General features: G+C 43.6%; 1 protein-coding gene across 1 annotated transcript in view; it reads left to right on the forward strand.

Annotated features, from left to right (window-relative positions):
• The window catches only part of ntrk3b (neurotrophic tyrosine kinase, receptor, type 3b), a 266,488-nt gene that overhangs the window by 208,033 nt on the left and 41,749 nt on the right, over positions 1-16,706 (forward strand). Inside the window, exon 14 of the mRNA XM_056278574.1 lies at positions 10,150-10,322. Within this exon, the coding sequence (XP_056134549.1) occupies positions 10,150-10,322 (173 nt within the window). The remainder of the gene's footprint in view (positions 1-10,149; positions 10,323-16,706) is intronic.

A 16,706-nucleotide genomic window follows, 5' to 3' on the forward strand; every position in this document is an offset into this window, starting at 1 on the left:
AGGCCGGTTTCCATTATTGATAAATGTACAAAAAAGATCTCTAAATTTCTGGATGCACTTAAATACAAGCCCAACAAATACATTGCACTTTAAAGCTCTGAAAACCCAAGAACTGAACCCCGAAAAGAGTCCCCTGAAGCAGCTGGCTCTGAGACTCACTAACCCTGTAACAAATACTAAGACCAACCAACCTCAGGTCAGCACTGCATCCCAAAAAAAGATTATGATAAATCAGGCTATAAAATAAAGCAAGAACAATTATCTGAAACATTGGAACGCTGAAATCAAAACTCAAAACAAACTAGAAGTCTATCGGGCCCTAAAAACAAACTGTGATTTGGAAGAATACCTCTTAACTGTCAGAGACAGGAAGCAGCGACAGATCCTCACCAAGTACAGGCTCAGTGACCACAGTCTCGCCATTGAGAAGGGGAGACACAAAAAGACGTGGTTGCCAAAAGAGCAACGAACATGTGGTCAGTGCATGACAGATGAGGTGGAGACAGAGGTGCACGTCCTCCTTAAATGTGACAAATTTGAAAAACAGCGCCGGGCTTTTGTCCAGGAACTGGAACATGTGATTCCAGAGTACCAGGAAATGGACGACGCAGGTAAGCTGCGGGTGGTCCTGGGAGGGGGGCCAGCGGCAAGCATTGCAGCAAGATTTATATTATCTTGCCACAACCTGAGAGATAGTGGATGACGGCACCTATTGCTACTGTTAGTTGTTTAATATCATAATCATTGTTGTTGCTGTTATTATTATAATCATTGTTGTATTGTGTTGTTGTTGTTTTACATGCTTTGGCAATATGTACACAAACGTATGTCATGCCAATAAAGCACATATTGAATTGAATTGAATTGAATTGAATTGTAGAGAGAGAGATGTAGAGAGATGAGAGCGAGATGTAGAGAGGGAGAGAGTGATGGAGAGGGAGAGAGATGAGATATATATACTATATATATAGAGAGAGAGAGAGCGAGCGAGAGGGAGAGAGTGATGTAGAGAGAGAGAGATGAGATATAAAAATACTATATACTATATATAGAGAGAGAGAGAGAGAAAGAGCGAGAGAGAGATGTAGAGAGAGAGATGGAGAAAGAGAGATGTAGAGAGTGATGTAGAGAGATGTTGATACAGAGAGAAAGCGAGAGAGAGAGCGATGTGGAGAGAGATGTAGCGAGAGAGTGATGTAGAGAGAGATGAGAACGAGATGTAGAGAGATGGAGAGAGTGATGTAGAGAGAGAGAGCGAGAAAGAGAATCGTTGTTGCTGTTATTATAATCATAGTTGTGTTGTTGTTTTACATGCTTTGGCAATATGTACACAAACGTATGTCATGCCAATAAAGCACATATTGAATTGAGAGAGAGAAAGAGATGTGTCTGTATATATATAAATTTAAGTACTCTGTGGACTTGATTTGCTTTGGCAACATTGTAATTAATGCAGTCATGCCAATAAAGCATCATTGAATTGAACTGAAATGAATTGAGAGAGAGCTGTGGAGATATTTATATATATATATATAGAGAGAGAGAGAGAGAGAGAGAGAGAGAGAGAGAGAGAGAGAGAGAGAGAGAGAGAGAGAGAGAGAGAGAGAGAGAGATGTAGAGAGAACTATAGAGAGAGATGTAGAGAGAACAAGAGAGCTGTAGATAGAGCGAGAGAGGGAGAGAGAGAGAGAGAGAGAGAGAGAGAGAGAGAGAGAGAGAGAGAGAGAGAGAGAGAGAGAGAGAGAGAGAGAGAGAGAGATGTAGAGAGAACTATAGAGAGAGATGTAGAGAGAACAAGAGAGCTGTAGATAGAGCGAGAGAGGGAGAGAGAGAGAGAAGAGAGAGAGAGAGAGAGAGAGAGAGAGAGAGAGAGCGATGTAGAGAGAACTATAGAGAGAGATGTAGAGAGAACAAGAGAGCTGTAGATAGAGAGGGAGAGAGAGAGAGAGAGAGAGAGAGAGAGAGAGAGAGAGAGAGAGAGAGAGAGAGAGAGAGAGAGAGAGAGAGAGAGAGAGAGAGAGAGAGAGGCTGGAGCACTCATTACAGAGGGAAATGAGAGTGAGGCGGTGCTGGCAGAAGAGAGGTGGGAGAACAAGCAGGGGCTGATAAAGTATGCACCCCCACAACACATCAATCTTACAACCATCCAAACCCTGTCCTGTCATTAGCCAGGGCCTGGCCATTAGTACTAAAGCTGAATCTGTTATGCTCTGTTGTCATTAAGGGGTAATAGGAAAAGTCATCCATCTGGGGTCCTGACCTCATCATCTGCAGCCACCATAAGCTAAAGGTCAGAGACAGGCCGGGCTGATGATCATGTAGATTTTTAGGGCTGCTGAGGAAGTGTAAACCTTAACCTTTCCCCTTTATTGTTTTACCACCAATGGCTCTGGCAAGCTCTACGTAAGTCTAGATGAAGATCTCTGGCTTCGTGCAGGCAGCATGTAGCTTGTTGTTGCTAGAAACAAATATGAACATCACCAACCTGCTTCGACCAAAAGGTCGCGATGCTTGTATCCTTTTGTTCGATTGTAAACAGTGTATATTGTATTCTTTTTTAACAATACAATTTGCTGCCAAAATGAGGGCCAAAACGGATCACGGTACGAGAGAGGATATTTCATTTCAGTGTGAGGTGACATTCTTCACCAAAGACAGTTTGAGTTAATGGTGCACAATCGTAAGCTAGAAGAGTGGACTCAGCAGAGTGCAGCTCCCCGCCAGGCATATCTCCCCTTCTCTGGTGTTCAGACATAGACAAACAAGACTAGGTCAAAACCTAGTATATGGTGGGCGTTCGGGTAGTGTAGCAGTCTATTCCGTCGCCTAACAACACGGGGATCGCCGGATCGAATCCCTGTGTTACCTCCGGCTTGATCGAGCGTCCTACAGGCACAATTGGCCGTGTCTGCGGGTGGGAAGCCAGATGTGGGTGTTTGTCCTGGTCACCGCACTAGCACCTCCTCATGCCTCCACCTGTATCGGAGGAGGCATGTGGTAGTCTGCAGCCCTCCCCGGGGGGACCACTTGGAAGAGTAGGCTAATTAGCCAGATACAATTGGGGAGTAAAAGGGGGGGAAATTAAATAAATTAAAAACTAGTATATGGCTGGACCGTGTATGGTCAGTGTTCAAAATTGGAGCCAGATTGTTACAGGAACAGTCAGTGGTAGTGTCTATAATGTGAATTTCTGGACATTAAATGTTAATCTGCAATTTTTCTGTAGTGGTCCCAGTAATATTTTGTGTTAAAGTGTACTGAAGTAGCATATCACACGACATGGTTAAGCTACATTTGAGTTATAAAAATTTTTTTTTTAAAAAAGGTTATAAATGCAGTTGCAAGAACAGTACTTTCCACTCATATCTTGGGATGTTTGATTTGAAAGAGAACTTAGTTTAATTGTGAGTTTACCTATTCTCATTATCTGTTAACTGCCCCTCTTCTTTCATCTGTTTCTATCCTCGGATGTCTCTCGTTTTTCTAAGACTCGCTCTGACAGGCGAAGTCACAAAGAATGGATTGCAGCCGCTGATAGCACCATGAATTGTGCATCGCTTGCAACCGCTATCTGCCCCGTCTCAATGGCCGTTCACAAAAGACATTGGTGCTAATGATATTACAGTGCAAACATACCCATAAAATTTTGCAGCTGAGAGTGATTTGCCCTTGTTATGCATCTGATTGCAATTATCCACGTGGCAAAGTATAAATGGTGGCTTTATGCCAAGAACTCAGTAGGCAGGTTCAATTTCATGCTTGATGTCATCGAGTATAGCAAGAATTGTTTGACCGGTAACCTGTATCTGTGAATGATTTCAGTCTCGGTTAAATCAAAAAGTGATGTTCTCCTTTGAAATATCTGCTCACGAGCACGCCTGGCATGACAGTGCATTCGCCTGGCTACAACCACTGCTGCCGTGATCACTGGAAAGTCTGGGGGTCAGTTACCACCAACTCTCTGTAGACGCTGATCATTTTCACTCTAACTACATGAGGCTATTAGCGCTGATGTTTGTGAAATGGCCTTTTTTTTGCAATGAGAGCTCATTTGCATAGAAAGGGGCCACTTTTACATCAAATATATGCATATTACCTTATTTAAATATGTGCAAATAGCACCACGAGCAAGGCATGGGCTCAGGTCCATGAATTATGGGATGGCATCCAGTGCTTTACCTGTGCCCCCATTCATAGAGGTGGTGGTTGTGTCAGGAAGGGTATCCAACATAACATTTTGCCAAATCAGTATAGGGGTTAGCAAGACCATACCGAATTGGTCGAGGCCCGGGTTAATAATAGCCGCTGTTGGCGCTGTGCCCTCACATGGTACTGATGGAAACTGTAAAATCCGCTGTGGCGACCCCTGAAAAACAGGGAACAAGCCAAAAGAAGAAGCGAGTAGCACCGGCGCACCCAGATGCTATTCGCCTGGCAGCGCAGTTAGGAGTACATTTCACCCTTTGTGGGTGTTTTGAGAATTACATGAATCTCATTTTGTCTTATTTGTGCATGTTTAGCAGCTGCAAAAGCTGCACAATCCTTATGTGAATTCGCCAGTGAGTGTTTAGTCAGAGTGGTTGTTATTTGGGGTGTTATTAACTGTACACTGTCTGTCATGCCTCTTGGGCGCTCGGCCGACCAATTGTGTGACCTCAGTGACGTTGTTGGTTACCTGATCCAGCAGCCCAGTCGTGTCAAACTGATCACTCAGTCACGCTAACATGGTCGCTCACTCAGGGACATTCGTGTTTGTAGGCTGGCCCGCCGGGCCAGTCCAGCCAAAGACCTGCTGAGGAATTAGCTCTCAACTGCAGTATAAAACAGGTTTTTCAAATGTTTTGAATCATCCGCAACCAAGAGAGGTCCTTGATCATACAGTCATAACTGTGCACAAAAACTATTAGGCTGCCAGGCCCAGTAGTATGCGAGATTAGCAGCAGGCAGATACACACACCCACGGACAGAAAAACCTGTTTTATAAGGCTTTTGCGCAGTGCTCAAGTCGATTGAACGGAAAATATGGAAAAAAAGAGGTTTTTAATGTGCAGCGCTCAAGCTAAAAAAAAAATCTACCTAATAAAAACATTTTGCCTGTCAATCTGTGGATGCGCAGCCTCCTAGGCAGACCCTCGCACGAATGTGACAGTGTCTAATATGAACGTGCACCTTCCAAAAAGAGAAGGTTTTTGCTATGCGACCATTTTGGCCTAACCCTAACCCCGGGTTTATTTTTATAATATAACGAAGCCGGGTAAACCATTTACACTCGGCCATGCATTACTCATATCTACGGTTAACTCAGATCGGGCAGCGACAAGAATATGCAACACTTCCTGTTTTGACTTCAACCTGGAGGAAGTCGTTCCTTTAATACTTTCGCATTTTTTGGATTATCAAAATTCCTTTAGTAGCTTTTGATCATGCCGCTGCCTGATCTGAGTCAACCGTAGATGTGAGTCACGCATGTGCAAGCATAAACTGTTTACCCAGCTTTATTATATTATGAAAATAAAGACAAGAGGTTATTATTTTCTGTTCCTCCTGTTCTCCTGTGCTGAGATCAGCAGTGAGTGATTTGCTGACTCGCCAAATACGATTGACTTCTCGTTTACTTTCAAGACTCACGCCCGAATACATAATGTTTTGACACTGTCGCTGCCCGATCTAAGTTAACCGTGCGCACGTGCAACTCACATCTATGGTTGACTCAGATCAGATGGCAACAGAGAGCAGCATTGCTCTCTCTTCATTCACTCTCTAGAACAAGCTAGTTAGTGAATGAAGAAAGAGGGCAGCAGTAGCAAGAACAAAGGTTTTGAATCACCACAATCATGAGAGGTTCTTGATCGTACAGTCATAACTGTGCAAAAAAGGTAGTAGGCTGATAGGCCCAGTAGTCTGTGATATTAGCTGCGGACAGATATACACACACATGCACGACCAAATGAAATCAGGACTCAGGGACACTTTATTTGTCATTTCACTTCATGCACTTGTGTACATGAAATGAAATGCCATTTCCCCCAGCCCACAGCAGTACAAAACAAAGACAAAAATACATACAAAAACTCCAAGAACACACATATCCAAACTAACACATATATCCAAACTAAACAAAACTCACTGTCCAAGGGCACGAATGCCAGCCAGGATGACTGTCGGAACCGCCGGTCTTCATGGGCTAGCAGTTAGCTTAGCCCGCCCCGCTTCTGCATCCTGTCAGACCACCCTCAGCCTTTCCTCCTCGGGCACAGCTCCAGGCAGGGGCCGTGGTCCCCGGGCCCATCGGACAAAGCAGACCAAGCTCTCCCAGTCGATCCAGCACCAGCTCTCCCAGCCAGACACCCTCGACACACCTCCCCACACTCCTCACGACATCAAAAACACCACAGTCAACGCCAGGTGAGGCTGTAGCCAGACCGCCCTCAGTGTTATCCGAACTGCCGGTCTGCATGGGCTAGCAGTTAGCTTAGCCTGCCCCGCTCTCCCAGCCGATCCAGCGCCAGCTCTCCCAGCCATGAAACGAAGACAAAACTTAGACGTGGACGAAGACACTGCATGTCTCCTCCACACTACTTCCTAGCGGAGATAAATATGGTTAAGTCTTTTCAAAGAAGTGGGCAGCAAGTGTCCATAGATAAAAGATGCATTTGATGACTGGAGACAAGTGCTGCAAAAGAATCGAATATGTGAAACAAAAATGCAGAGACTACATCAGTGGTGTGCATGCAAACTGGATTGCTAATACTGAAGGACCACTGAGTTTAGCGAATTACACAACATATTTCCCTGGAATAAAATCACAAATTCTCTTGGTAATTCCTTTAAATTCCCGAAGCTACCTGGGCAAAACTAGTCCAGTTGGAACAGGGTTTATGACACAAAGAAATCAGCATACAGTTTTGAAACTGCAATGCGAGAAGTCATTTCCGTTGATAGAAATGTGAAATGATTTTATTTCATTTAAGAATAATTAGTTTTAAGTGCAATTTGAATTTTTTTTTCACAGTGCACCAAGTCAGCTCTACTACCACATTAGCTTGCGGGTTGAAAAACACTGGCCCAGAAGCTCAAGAGTGATTTCTCGGAGTAGGAAGGTTACCAGTTCAAATCCCATACTTCCTGGGAAAATCTGGATGCTGAGAGTGAATAAGAAAAAAAAACTTTACATTAACGTCTTTGTTCAAGGTGCCTTTGTGCAAGGCAATTAACCTCCCTTTATTTCGTTGTGGCTGACCGGAAGCAGAAGACTGATTTTGCACTGGGCAGCTCCCTGATGTGTGTTCAGTATTGATGTGAACCAGGCTGTTGCTGAACAAAACCTGCAGACTCGGCAAGCAGGTCCCGGATAGGATTAAGGTTCAAACTTTCCGTCCGCTGCGCCTTTACAAACAAGCTATTCATGCTATAAGAGTTAAAATGGCTGGTTATCATTTCCATCCATCCGTTCCATCCATTATCCGAACCGCTTATCCTGCTCTCGGGGTCGCGGGCATGCTGGAGCCTATCCCAGCAGTCATTGGGCAGCAGGCGGGAGACACCCTGGACAGGCCACCAGGCCATCCCACAAGGCCAGCATATACACACACATTCCTACCTAGGGGCAATTTAGCACGGCCGATTCACCTGACCTACATGTCTTTGGACTGTGGGAGGAAACTGAAGCACCCGGAGGAAACCCACACAGACACAGGGAGAACATGCAAACTCCACACAGAGGACAACCCGGGACGACCCCCAAGGTTGGACTACCATGGGGCTCAAACACAGAACCTTCTTGCTGTGAGGCAACCGTTCTAACCACTGCGCTATTGTACCGCTATCGTTATCATTCTCATTTCTTATTATTACTGGATTTTAAAAAAATATTTATTTATATATGTCTACCCAGTTTTCAGTTATGCGTTCCCTTCACGTCTTCTCCATCTTCCTTATCAAATCTCACCGACCACCCCACTGCATCCTATTTGTGCCTTCAGTCCAAAGTCTGTTGATGTGACGGAATGAGACGGCCAATATGCTTTAAGGTCAACAAAGGGAAAATTCATTGCTACACTTCCCCTCAATTTAATGTGATCAAGCGTTGGAATGTATTGTTTTGGAGCAATGCCCGGAGAAGGAGCGTTCCTCTTTAAGAGTGCAGTTTGATTTGGTAATAGAATTTTATGTCCCTTTTACCTTCTCCGTCGTACATCTCAGCCACGCCGGCACTTAAACTACTAAAAGAGAACATATGAGTAAATGCATTTCCGTCATGACATCGCTCCGGCTGTAATGACAGCGCCGAACTGGGAGCACGAGTCAAGGGCAGAGGAGCTCAAAAGTGAATAGTTTCTCCAGTTCCCCATTGCAGATGATGACTTGAGGTCCCCCCCCCCCCTTATACCGGAGGCTCTATATCGGAATGCTGTTTCCATTATTCTTGTTTTGGTTCTGCGGCATGATGGTGTTTACGGCTGTAACTGACAGGCCACCAGGATTTGATCATTCATGCTCTGTACTTCAAAAGACGTCAAGGATCTCCTTGTCATATCCCATCGCCAATCAAAACAATGCTGCTTTCCAGACGTTTCTCCGGGATCACACTCAACTTTCAGTTTTTGACAATAGTTTTCCACTGTGACGCCTGCCCCGACTTGTCACTCAGTGCTATTCAAGCACAAAGTTTAATTGTAAGAGTTTACATTATGGGACAGATATGTATATGAAAAACAATAGACAATCTGCCTTTTTTCCTGTTAAAACAGAGACACAAGAAGTGATTACAGTTCTACTGACCATAAGCCAGCGTTGCATGGACATATTTCGATGAATTAATTTCCAAACGCCTATGAATTCGTTGAAGTGAATATGAAGTTTGCAGCAACTTCACCCAGTACCGTCCATGCAGTGTCTTTGTCCACGTCTGCATCTAAGTTTGTCTTGTTTGATGGCTGGGAGTGCTGGCGCTGGATCGGCTGAGGGAGCTTGGTCTGCTGCATCCAGTGGGCCCAGGGACCGCGGCCCTGCCTGGAGCTGTGCCCAAAGAGGAAACACTGAGGGCGGTCTGACAGGACACAGAAGCGGGGCAGGCTAAGCTAACTGCTAGCCCATGTAGACCGGCAGTTCCAATAACACTGATGGTGGTCTGGCGGCGGCCTCGCCTAGCGTTCACTGTGTTTTTAGTGTCGTCTGGAGTGCGGGGAGGTGTGCCGAAGGTGTCTACCTGGGAGAGCTGGCATTGGATCACCTGAGGGAGCTTGGTCTGCTGTGTCCTGTGGGCCCAAGGACCACGGCCCTGCCCACAACTGTGCCCGAAGAGGAAACACGGAGGGCGGTGTGACAGGACGTAGAAGAGAGGCAGGCTAAGCTAACTGTTAGCCCATGCAGACCGGCAGTTCCGACAGTCATCCTGGCCGGTGTTTGCTCTCCTGGACAGAGATTTTTTTGTTTGTTTAGTTTAGATATATGTGTTAGTTTGGATATATCTGTTCATGTAGTTTTTGGTTGTGTTATTGTCTTTGTGTTGCACCGCTGTGGGCTGGGGGAAACGATGTTTCATCTCATTTCATGTGCGCAAGTGCATGAAATGAAACGTTCCCAATTCTGATTCTGAATTCATTTTGGAAGAAAAATTAAATCATTGCCAGATGTTTATTTTTCAATATCCCTCAACCAGAGAGAAACCAGTCAAATAAAGAGTTCAAATGTTGTCTAGTAAGGGTTAGGGTGCTTTATGCTTTAACAAGTTTGCTGATTTAGGTTTAGCCTGGAAGGGCCCAGACATAAAATGCTGTCCAAAAAAAAAAGAAGACCCGAGAAGTCTTTCATATCCAGCCATTTCCAGCACACATTTCCCAGCCAAGCATCGTCTCACTTTCCATTACTTCTCATCAGCTAAAAGTCTGCATTATGGGATGTCCTGTGATGATGGTGTTGCTGGCGTAGTTCTCTCATCCATATCTATTCTCACACACACACACACACACACACACACACACACACACACACACACACACCTCAGGTCAAGTATCTGACAAATATTTTTCTTATGAGTTTGAACTATATTTGTCTGTTGTTCATGATGAAATATTTGGCGATGTACTTGTTTGTTTTAAGTGCTTCATCAGGACATTTGAATTGACTTCTTCTATTTTTGACCGTCAGACGCTGAAAGACCCCAACCTGTCTGCCAGGAAGGACTTCCAGAGGGAGGCGGAGCTGCTCACCAACCTGCAGCATGACCACATTGTTAAATTCTATGGCGTGTGTGTGGACGGAGACCCTCTGATCATGGTGTTTGAGTACATGAAGCATGGAGACCTCAACAAGTTCCTTAGGTCAGTGTGATTTACATTTGACCACACACAAAAAACATCATGTGATAACAAAGTGTCAGAGCAAACCTACGAGGATTTGCTAGGACACCACAAAGTCTTTCCCTGTATTTCACAGAATGCAAAAAAAAAAGGTCTGGGACGGTTGCGCAAAACACCTTAAGTTAAGATTTTCCTTTAAATCCCTTTGTGCAACCTTTAAATCGGTTGCACAAAACACCCATAAAGCCTCCTACAGACTGTGCGATTTGGGCCGTCTCAGACTCAAGATGACTAAACATGGCATGTCTTTGGTCGGGGCTCTAAAACGGTGGTCCTACGTCGCACTGTGAGAAGACGGCCGTTATTACGGTCTTGTGATCGAAGATAACCTGGGACAAAAGTCTGACAGTGTCAGAAATTTAGGACGACCATCTCACAATGTGACTGCTGCTACGGCCTACGTCCACTAACCAACCAGTAGAAATGCAGCAGAAAGTGACGCACTGATCAACGCGACGCAGAATCTTTGCTGGCACTAAACACAAACAAACAGACTGTTAGCATCTGTGACCCAAATGTGATGGATTCAACAAAATGAGCAACAAAACGAGCTGCGGCGACTATTGAAAGGACTCCATTCCTGCTTGGCGTCATGTTGCTCTACCAGCGGCGTAGATTGATTACGCGTGCTGATGCGGCACGCACGCTGATGATGTTTTTATGGACTTGTGCCGGTAGCCTGCGATTCAGTAGGTGTTATCGTTCAGACTACATACATTAAACTTTATGTCGTACCCAAGTTTATTAGACCCATATCGCACAGTGTGGCTTACAATAAACTGATAGAATAGCTAAAATCACACAGTCTGTAGGAGGCTTAAGTCTTCTCCTTAAGGTTCCTTAAAATGATCACTTAAGTATTCCAGGTTTTCTCCTTATACTTAAGGAATCCTTTAAACATTTTAAGCAGTTGCACAAAAGACCTTAGCAACCAAAATTAAGGTACCTCTGAATCTATACTTAACCACAACACAGCCGAGTTTATGGGGATAAATGAAGAAAATGAACGCATCCTGAGAAGAGTGTTCCACGACCGAGAGAACCCCGTGGATACGCTTAACGATGACCGATTGATTTTACACTATAGAGTTGACCAGTATTCAGGTCATGATTTGCCCGACTGTCCAGTTGATCTAGGAGATCTAGTTGAGCTAGAGGTGGATCACTCTACTGTCCACAGCTGTGCTCTTCCAGCCCCTTTGCAATGAAAGGTTGCTCTATCCTACAGGATCTTTCCCGTCATTAATGGGTAATTTATATTTCATGTCCACAAGTCAACGGTGTGCCGCGTCATTCACCGAGTTTCAAACGCCCTTACCCATCTGCTGAACACCGTGGTGACGTTCCCATCAAGACAAGAGGAGGATGAGACAGCGGCGCACGTAACGTTGCCAGCTTCCCAAAAGTGTGCGGGGTGATAGACGGCACCCACATCAGGATTCAAGCGCCCGTACAATATGAACATCAATTTGTTCACAGAAAATAACATTCAATCAATGTCCAGTTAGTTTGCAATCATGAAAATAAAATAATACTATAATAATAATTATAAAATAATTATTTGGTTATCAAAATTACGTTTCAGTGTGTGCTTTCTTTTATTGTATTCCTCCAAAAGTATAATCTTTTCCTCCTCTGACCAATTTGGTTTTCTTTTCTTCCATTTTTTTATTTTAACTAAAGGCCAGCTTTGTGAAGCAGGTATCACAAAGGCGAGTGCAAGTAAACAAGTGGTCTCCATGGGAACTGTAGAATTTTACCGCTGTAAAATATCTTTCAATGCAGTAAATCTCTTAACATTTTTCCTTAACTAAGGAAACCTTTTAAGGTATTCTGTGCAACACCCTAAGACTAAGGGCCCTGACACACCAGGCCTACGGTTGGCCACCGGCGAGCGTCTGTGACCCTAGTTTTTGCGGTGTGTCCCGCACCGTCGGCACTAGTCGCACCCCTGTTGGTAGCTTTTCGGTTGAATCGGCGGAGCCCGTTGGTGAGAGAGATCACTCTGATTGGCTGTTCAGCTTAGCAAATCAGTGCAGAATGTACATGCTAGTTGGCTGTCGGCTGTAGTCTTTGCGGTGTGTTCAAGTGCTATTTTTTGGCCCAGACGGCAGGCGATGTGAGGCAATATAACAGTCAGCCTTCGTCGCCGCTAGTCAGTTTGGTGTGTCTGGGCCCTAAGTCCCTCAGCTGAGGAGAAATTAAGGCTTAGTTGTCATACTTAAGGGGAAAACTCACGGTGTTTTGGGGACTTTTGGTAGAGCTAATGTTTTTTTTTTTTTTAAAGTGTTCAGAAACCGCTATTATTATTTTGAATAGGTCAAAATCTCTGCGATATGACAATACCACTGTGTAAATTGGCAGTCACAGTTTTATCACGTCTGACCAAATGCACAACTAAACTCTTGGAAATAATAGTTGTTTGATCCAGCTTGTTTTATCATCCTCTTATTTATGGTGTGATAACACAAATTCTTTATGAAATACTGTGCAATTTCAAAATCATTGGCCAGTTTCTTTTTTGTAACCAAATTTTAGTCAACAATCTGCACATATCTTTGCACATACAGTATTACAGATTCATATTTTTCTTTGACTATATCCCCCTTAGCCCCGGTAATCCCCTCCTGGCTCATAAACACAAAGACAGTGATAAATAAAATGGCTAAGTAACAATAATAGTAATTGAATAAATACAGATAACAAAGTAATTGTACAACTAAAAAAATAAAGGGAATGGGCAACTTGTATTATACAAAATCATCACATCAACCTAACCTTAAGCACTTCCTGCACCCTAAAGGGTCACAGTCCAAGATGTGTGTACCTGTACACTGTTAGATCTGTACACATATTTACCCACTCTTACATACACTTAATGTACCTACATACACACAGCTATATGTGCTTACACCCCCCAGAACAATCCACAGTTATCTACAGCCAATCTTACTTCCAACACTCTAGTCCAATGGGATAGATTGCATTGTTTCAAAGTGAGAGATGAGAGGCTGCCAGTGTTTGTAAAATTTTCAGCTGAGTCACGGCAACAAATTTGATCTTTCCCAGTTTCAGAAATGACATTAAGTCCCGCAGCCAGGACGTGTTTGAGGGGGGTCAGCGATTTTTCCATAAGAGGAGAATTCGACGACAGGCAATTAAAGAGGCAAAGGAGATTTCGTTTTTTTGTTTGGCAGTCATTCTAACACCCTCCTCGGGGACACCAAAGATAGTAATCTGAGGCGATGGGTCCAGAGTCAGTTCCAATATTGCTGAAGGTCAAAAAAGATCTCCAATATTCCACCAAGCGCGGGCATGACCAGAACATATGAGTCAAGTCTACTGGTGCCTGAGAGCATCCATCTGTCACAAGTATCAGAGAGGTTTGGATAGATCTTCGATTACTAAGATGGATCCCATGAAATACTTGGAACTGAATGAGGCTAAGCCTCGCACAGGAGAAGGATGAGTTTATTGCATCTAATGCAACGTCCCACCATTCATCTGAAAAAGTGATACCCAGTTCAGTCTCCCAATCTATCTTGATCCTATGCAGAGCAGGGGGAGTCACTGCTGATAAAAAATCATATATGAGAGAAATGTGGCCTTTTGACAAGTCAGTCACTGCAAGAAAATGGTCAATGCCCGAGGCTGGTGGATCCTGCGGAAATACTAAGGTGTTGGATTTATGACTTTTGAGATACCTAAACAAATCAGAGTGCTGAAGGTTGAATGTAGAGTGTAATTGTGCAAAGCTAGCAAACAGGCAATCAACATAAAGGTCACCCAGGTGGGATTGGCCTTGTCTATGCCAGGCAGCAAATCTTGAATCAATCTTGGCTGGTAGAAATAATTGATTGTTACAAATACATGTAGCTAGAGGCAGAGAAGTCCAGCCAAACTTTTGCCTAATTTGCTGCAAGATTTTCAAGTTGGTTATAACTATGAGGTTCAATCCAAAGGAGTTGATTCAAGTGCAACTGGACTTGGTATATATCCGTGAAGACGTTTCACCTCTCATCCAAGAGGCTTCCTCAGTTCGTGCCTTTCTGACTAGACGAAGCTAGTCTGACTGGCTGGTGATGACACTCAGAATTTATCCTCTTGGAGTCATTGTCAGAGCTATAGATGTCCATGGCTCTTTGTGTCCCGATGTTTACCAACGCCCGTCGCTAACAGAGCCATAGATATGTGGCTGCGCCCGTCGTTATCGTCGTTATCATCGTTATTTGGCACAGCCAAACATCGGTACACAAAAAAGAGCCACTCATATTTATGGCTCTGTTAGCGACGGGCGTTGGTAAACATCGGGACACAAAGAGGCATGGACATCTATAGCTCTGACAACGACTCCAAAGAGGATAAATTCTGAGTCTCATCACCAGCCAGTCAGACTAGCTTGGTCTAGTCAGAAAGGCACGAACTGAGGAAGCCTCTTGGATGAGAGGCGAAACGTCTTCACGGATATATACCAAGTCCAGTTGCACTTGATTCAAGTCCTTTGGATAACCATGACCTGGATGAATGAGAACGTTCACAGACATATGAGGTTAGAGGAGCGTTGTCTAGGTTTAAGTGGAAGGCTGCTACACACCAGGGCTTTTAAGGATGAGGAGTGACAAGAGTTAACTTCTAGTTGGATCCAATTATTATCTGTATCCAAGAACCAGAGCACAATTTTATGTATGTTAGCTGCCCAGTAATATGATTGAAACTTCAGTAGACTGAGTCCTCCCTGTGACCTCCCCTTCTGGAGCAGAGATTTAGAAATTATTGTTTTTTGTTGTTTTTTTTTATTTTTATTATTGAATCTGATTGACGAAAAAAATGTTTAGGTAGAAAAATGGATAAACACTGAAATAAGTAGAAATATCTGGGGAGGACATTCATTTTAATGGATTGTACTCTATCTGCTAGCAAGAGAGGTAGGCTGTTCCATCGCTGCAGATCAGTTTTCACTTTAGTTGTTAAAGCTATAAGATTTTCCTCACTTAGGGAGTGGATGGAGCTAGTAATATTAATTCTTAAGTATTTGAACGTAGTGTTAGATAATTTGAAGGGGATACTAGATTCGGTATTCCCTGGGCCAACTGATTAATAGGAAAACATTTGCTTTACTGCATGTTTAATTTGTACTCAGAGAAAGTTCCAAAGGATTCGAGAGTAGCTAAAAAATGCGGAATGGAACTTATTGGATCGGAAACATAAAGGAGCAGGTCATCTGCATACAAGGATACTTTGTGCTCAACTCCGCCTCTTTTAATACCTGAAAACAACTTATTAGCTTTAAGAGCAATGGATAGAGGTTCAATACTAATGGCAAAAAGGAGGGAGGAAACTTGAGCAACCTTGGTGTGTCCTGCGTGAGAGGAGAAAGAATTGTGATTGCTGATTGTTGGTACATATGCAGGCCTGTGGGCAAGCATACAGTAAGCATATCCAGAATGTAAATTTCTCTCCGAACCCAAATTGTTTTAATGTGAAGAATAGATGGTGCCACTCAACTCAATCGAAGGCTTTTTCTGCATCAAGAGATATAACCACCTCAGGATTGGACAGAAGCGCCAAGGAGTGAATGATGTTAAGCAGTCTCCTTATGTTTGTGAAGGAATGACAGTTTTTCTAATAAACCCTGTTTGGTCAATGGAGATAATAGGGGGCAAAATAGTCTCAATTCTACATGCAAGGACTTTAGCAAGCAACTTTTCATCCACATTAAGAAACGAAATAGGCCAATAAGAAGAACATAAATTTGGATCTTTATCCTTTTTAAGGATAAGTGAAATAGAGGTTTGGGTTAGTGTTGGCAGTCATCTACCTTGTTGGAGAGAACCCTCAAACATTTCTAAAAGCAAAGGTGCTAACTCATTAGAATGCTTTTTATAAAATTTCACAGGATAACCTTCTGGTCCCAGGGACTTCCCACTCTGCATTAACTTGATGACATCAGTTATTTTGCTAAGCTTTAACGGTGTCCCCAATTTTTTGTGGTGTTCCGGAGTTAATTAAGGGACATTGAGCCCATTGAAGAAATTTAACATGTCAACATGATCTTCAGGTGAGTCAGATTTGTATAGATCAGAATAATAGGCTCTGAAAGTCTCATTAATTTCAGAGGGGTTAGTTGTCAGTGAAGGTACGTTATTGGTTATTTGAAAAATTTGTTGTGAGGCCCTCCTGCCCTTCAACTGATATGCAAGAAGGCATCCTGTCTTTTCCCCAATGTTCATACAATGTTCCCCGTTCTTTACACAGCATCTACGTATTCTGCATCCCTATTGGACAAAAGATTGAGCTTAGTCTAGAGACCAAATCACTCCTTGAACAGCTCAGGAGATTGCAACG

Source organism: Lampris incognitus, chromosome 4, assembly GCF_029633865.1.
Source record: "Lampris incognitus isolate fLamInc1 chromosome 4, fLamInc1.hap2, whole genome shotgun sequence".
Taxonomy (NCBI): Eukaryota; Metazoa; Chordata; class Actinopteri; order Lampriformes; family Lampridae; genus Lampris; species Lampris incognitus.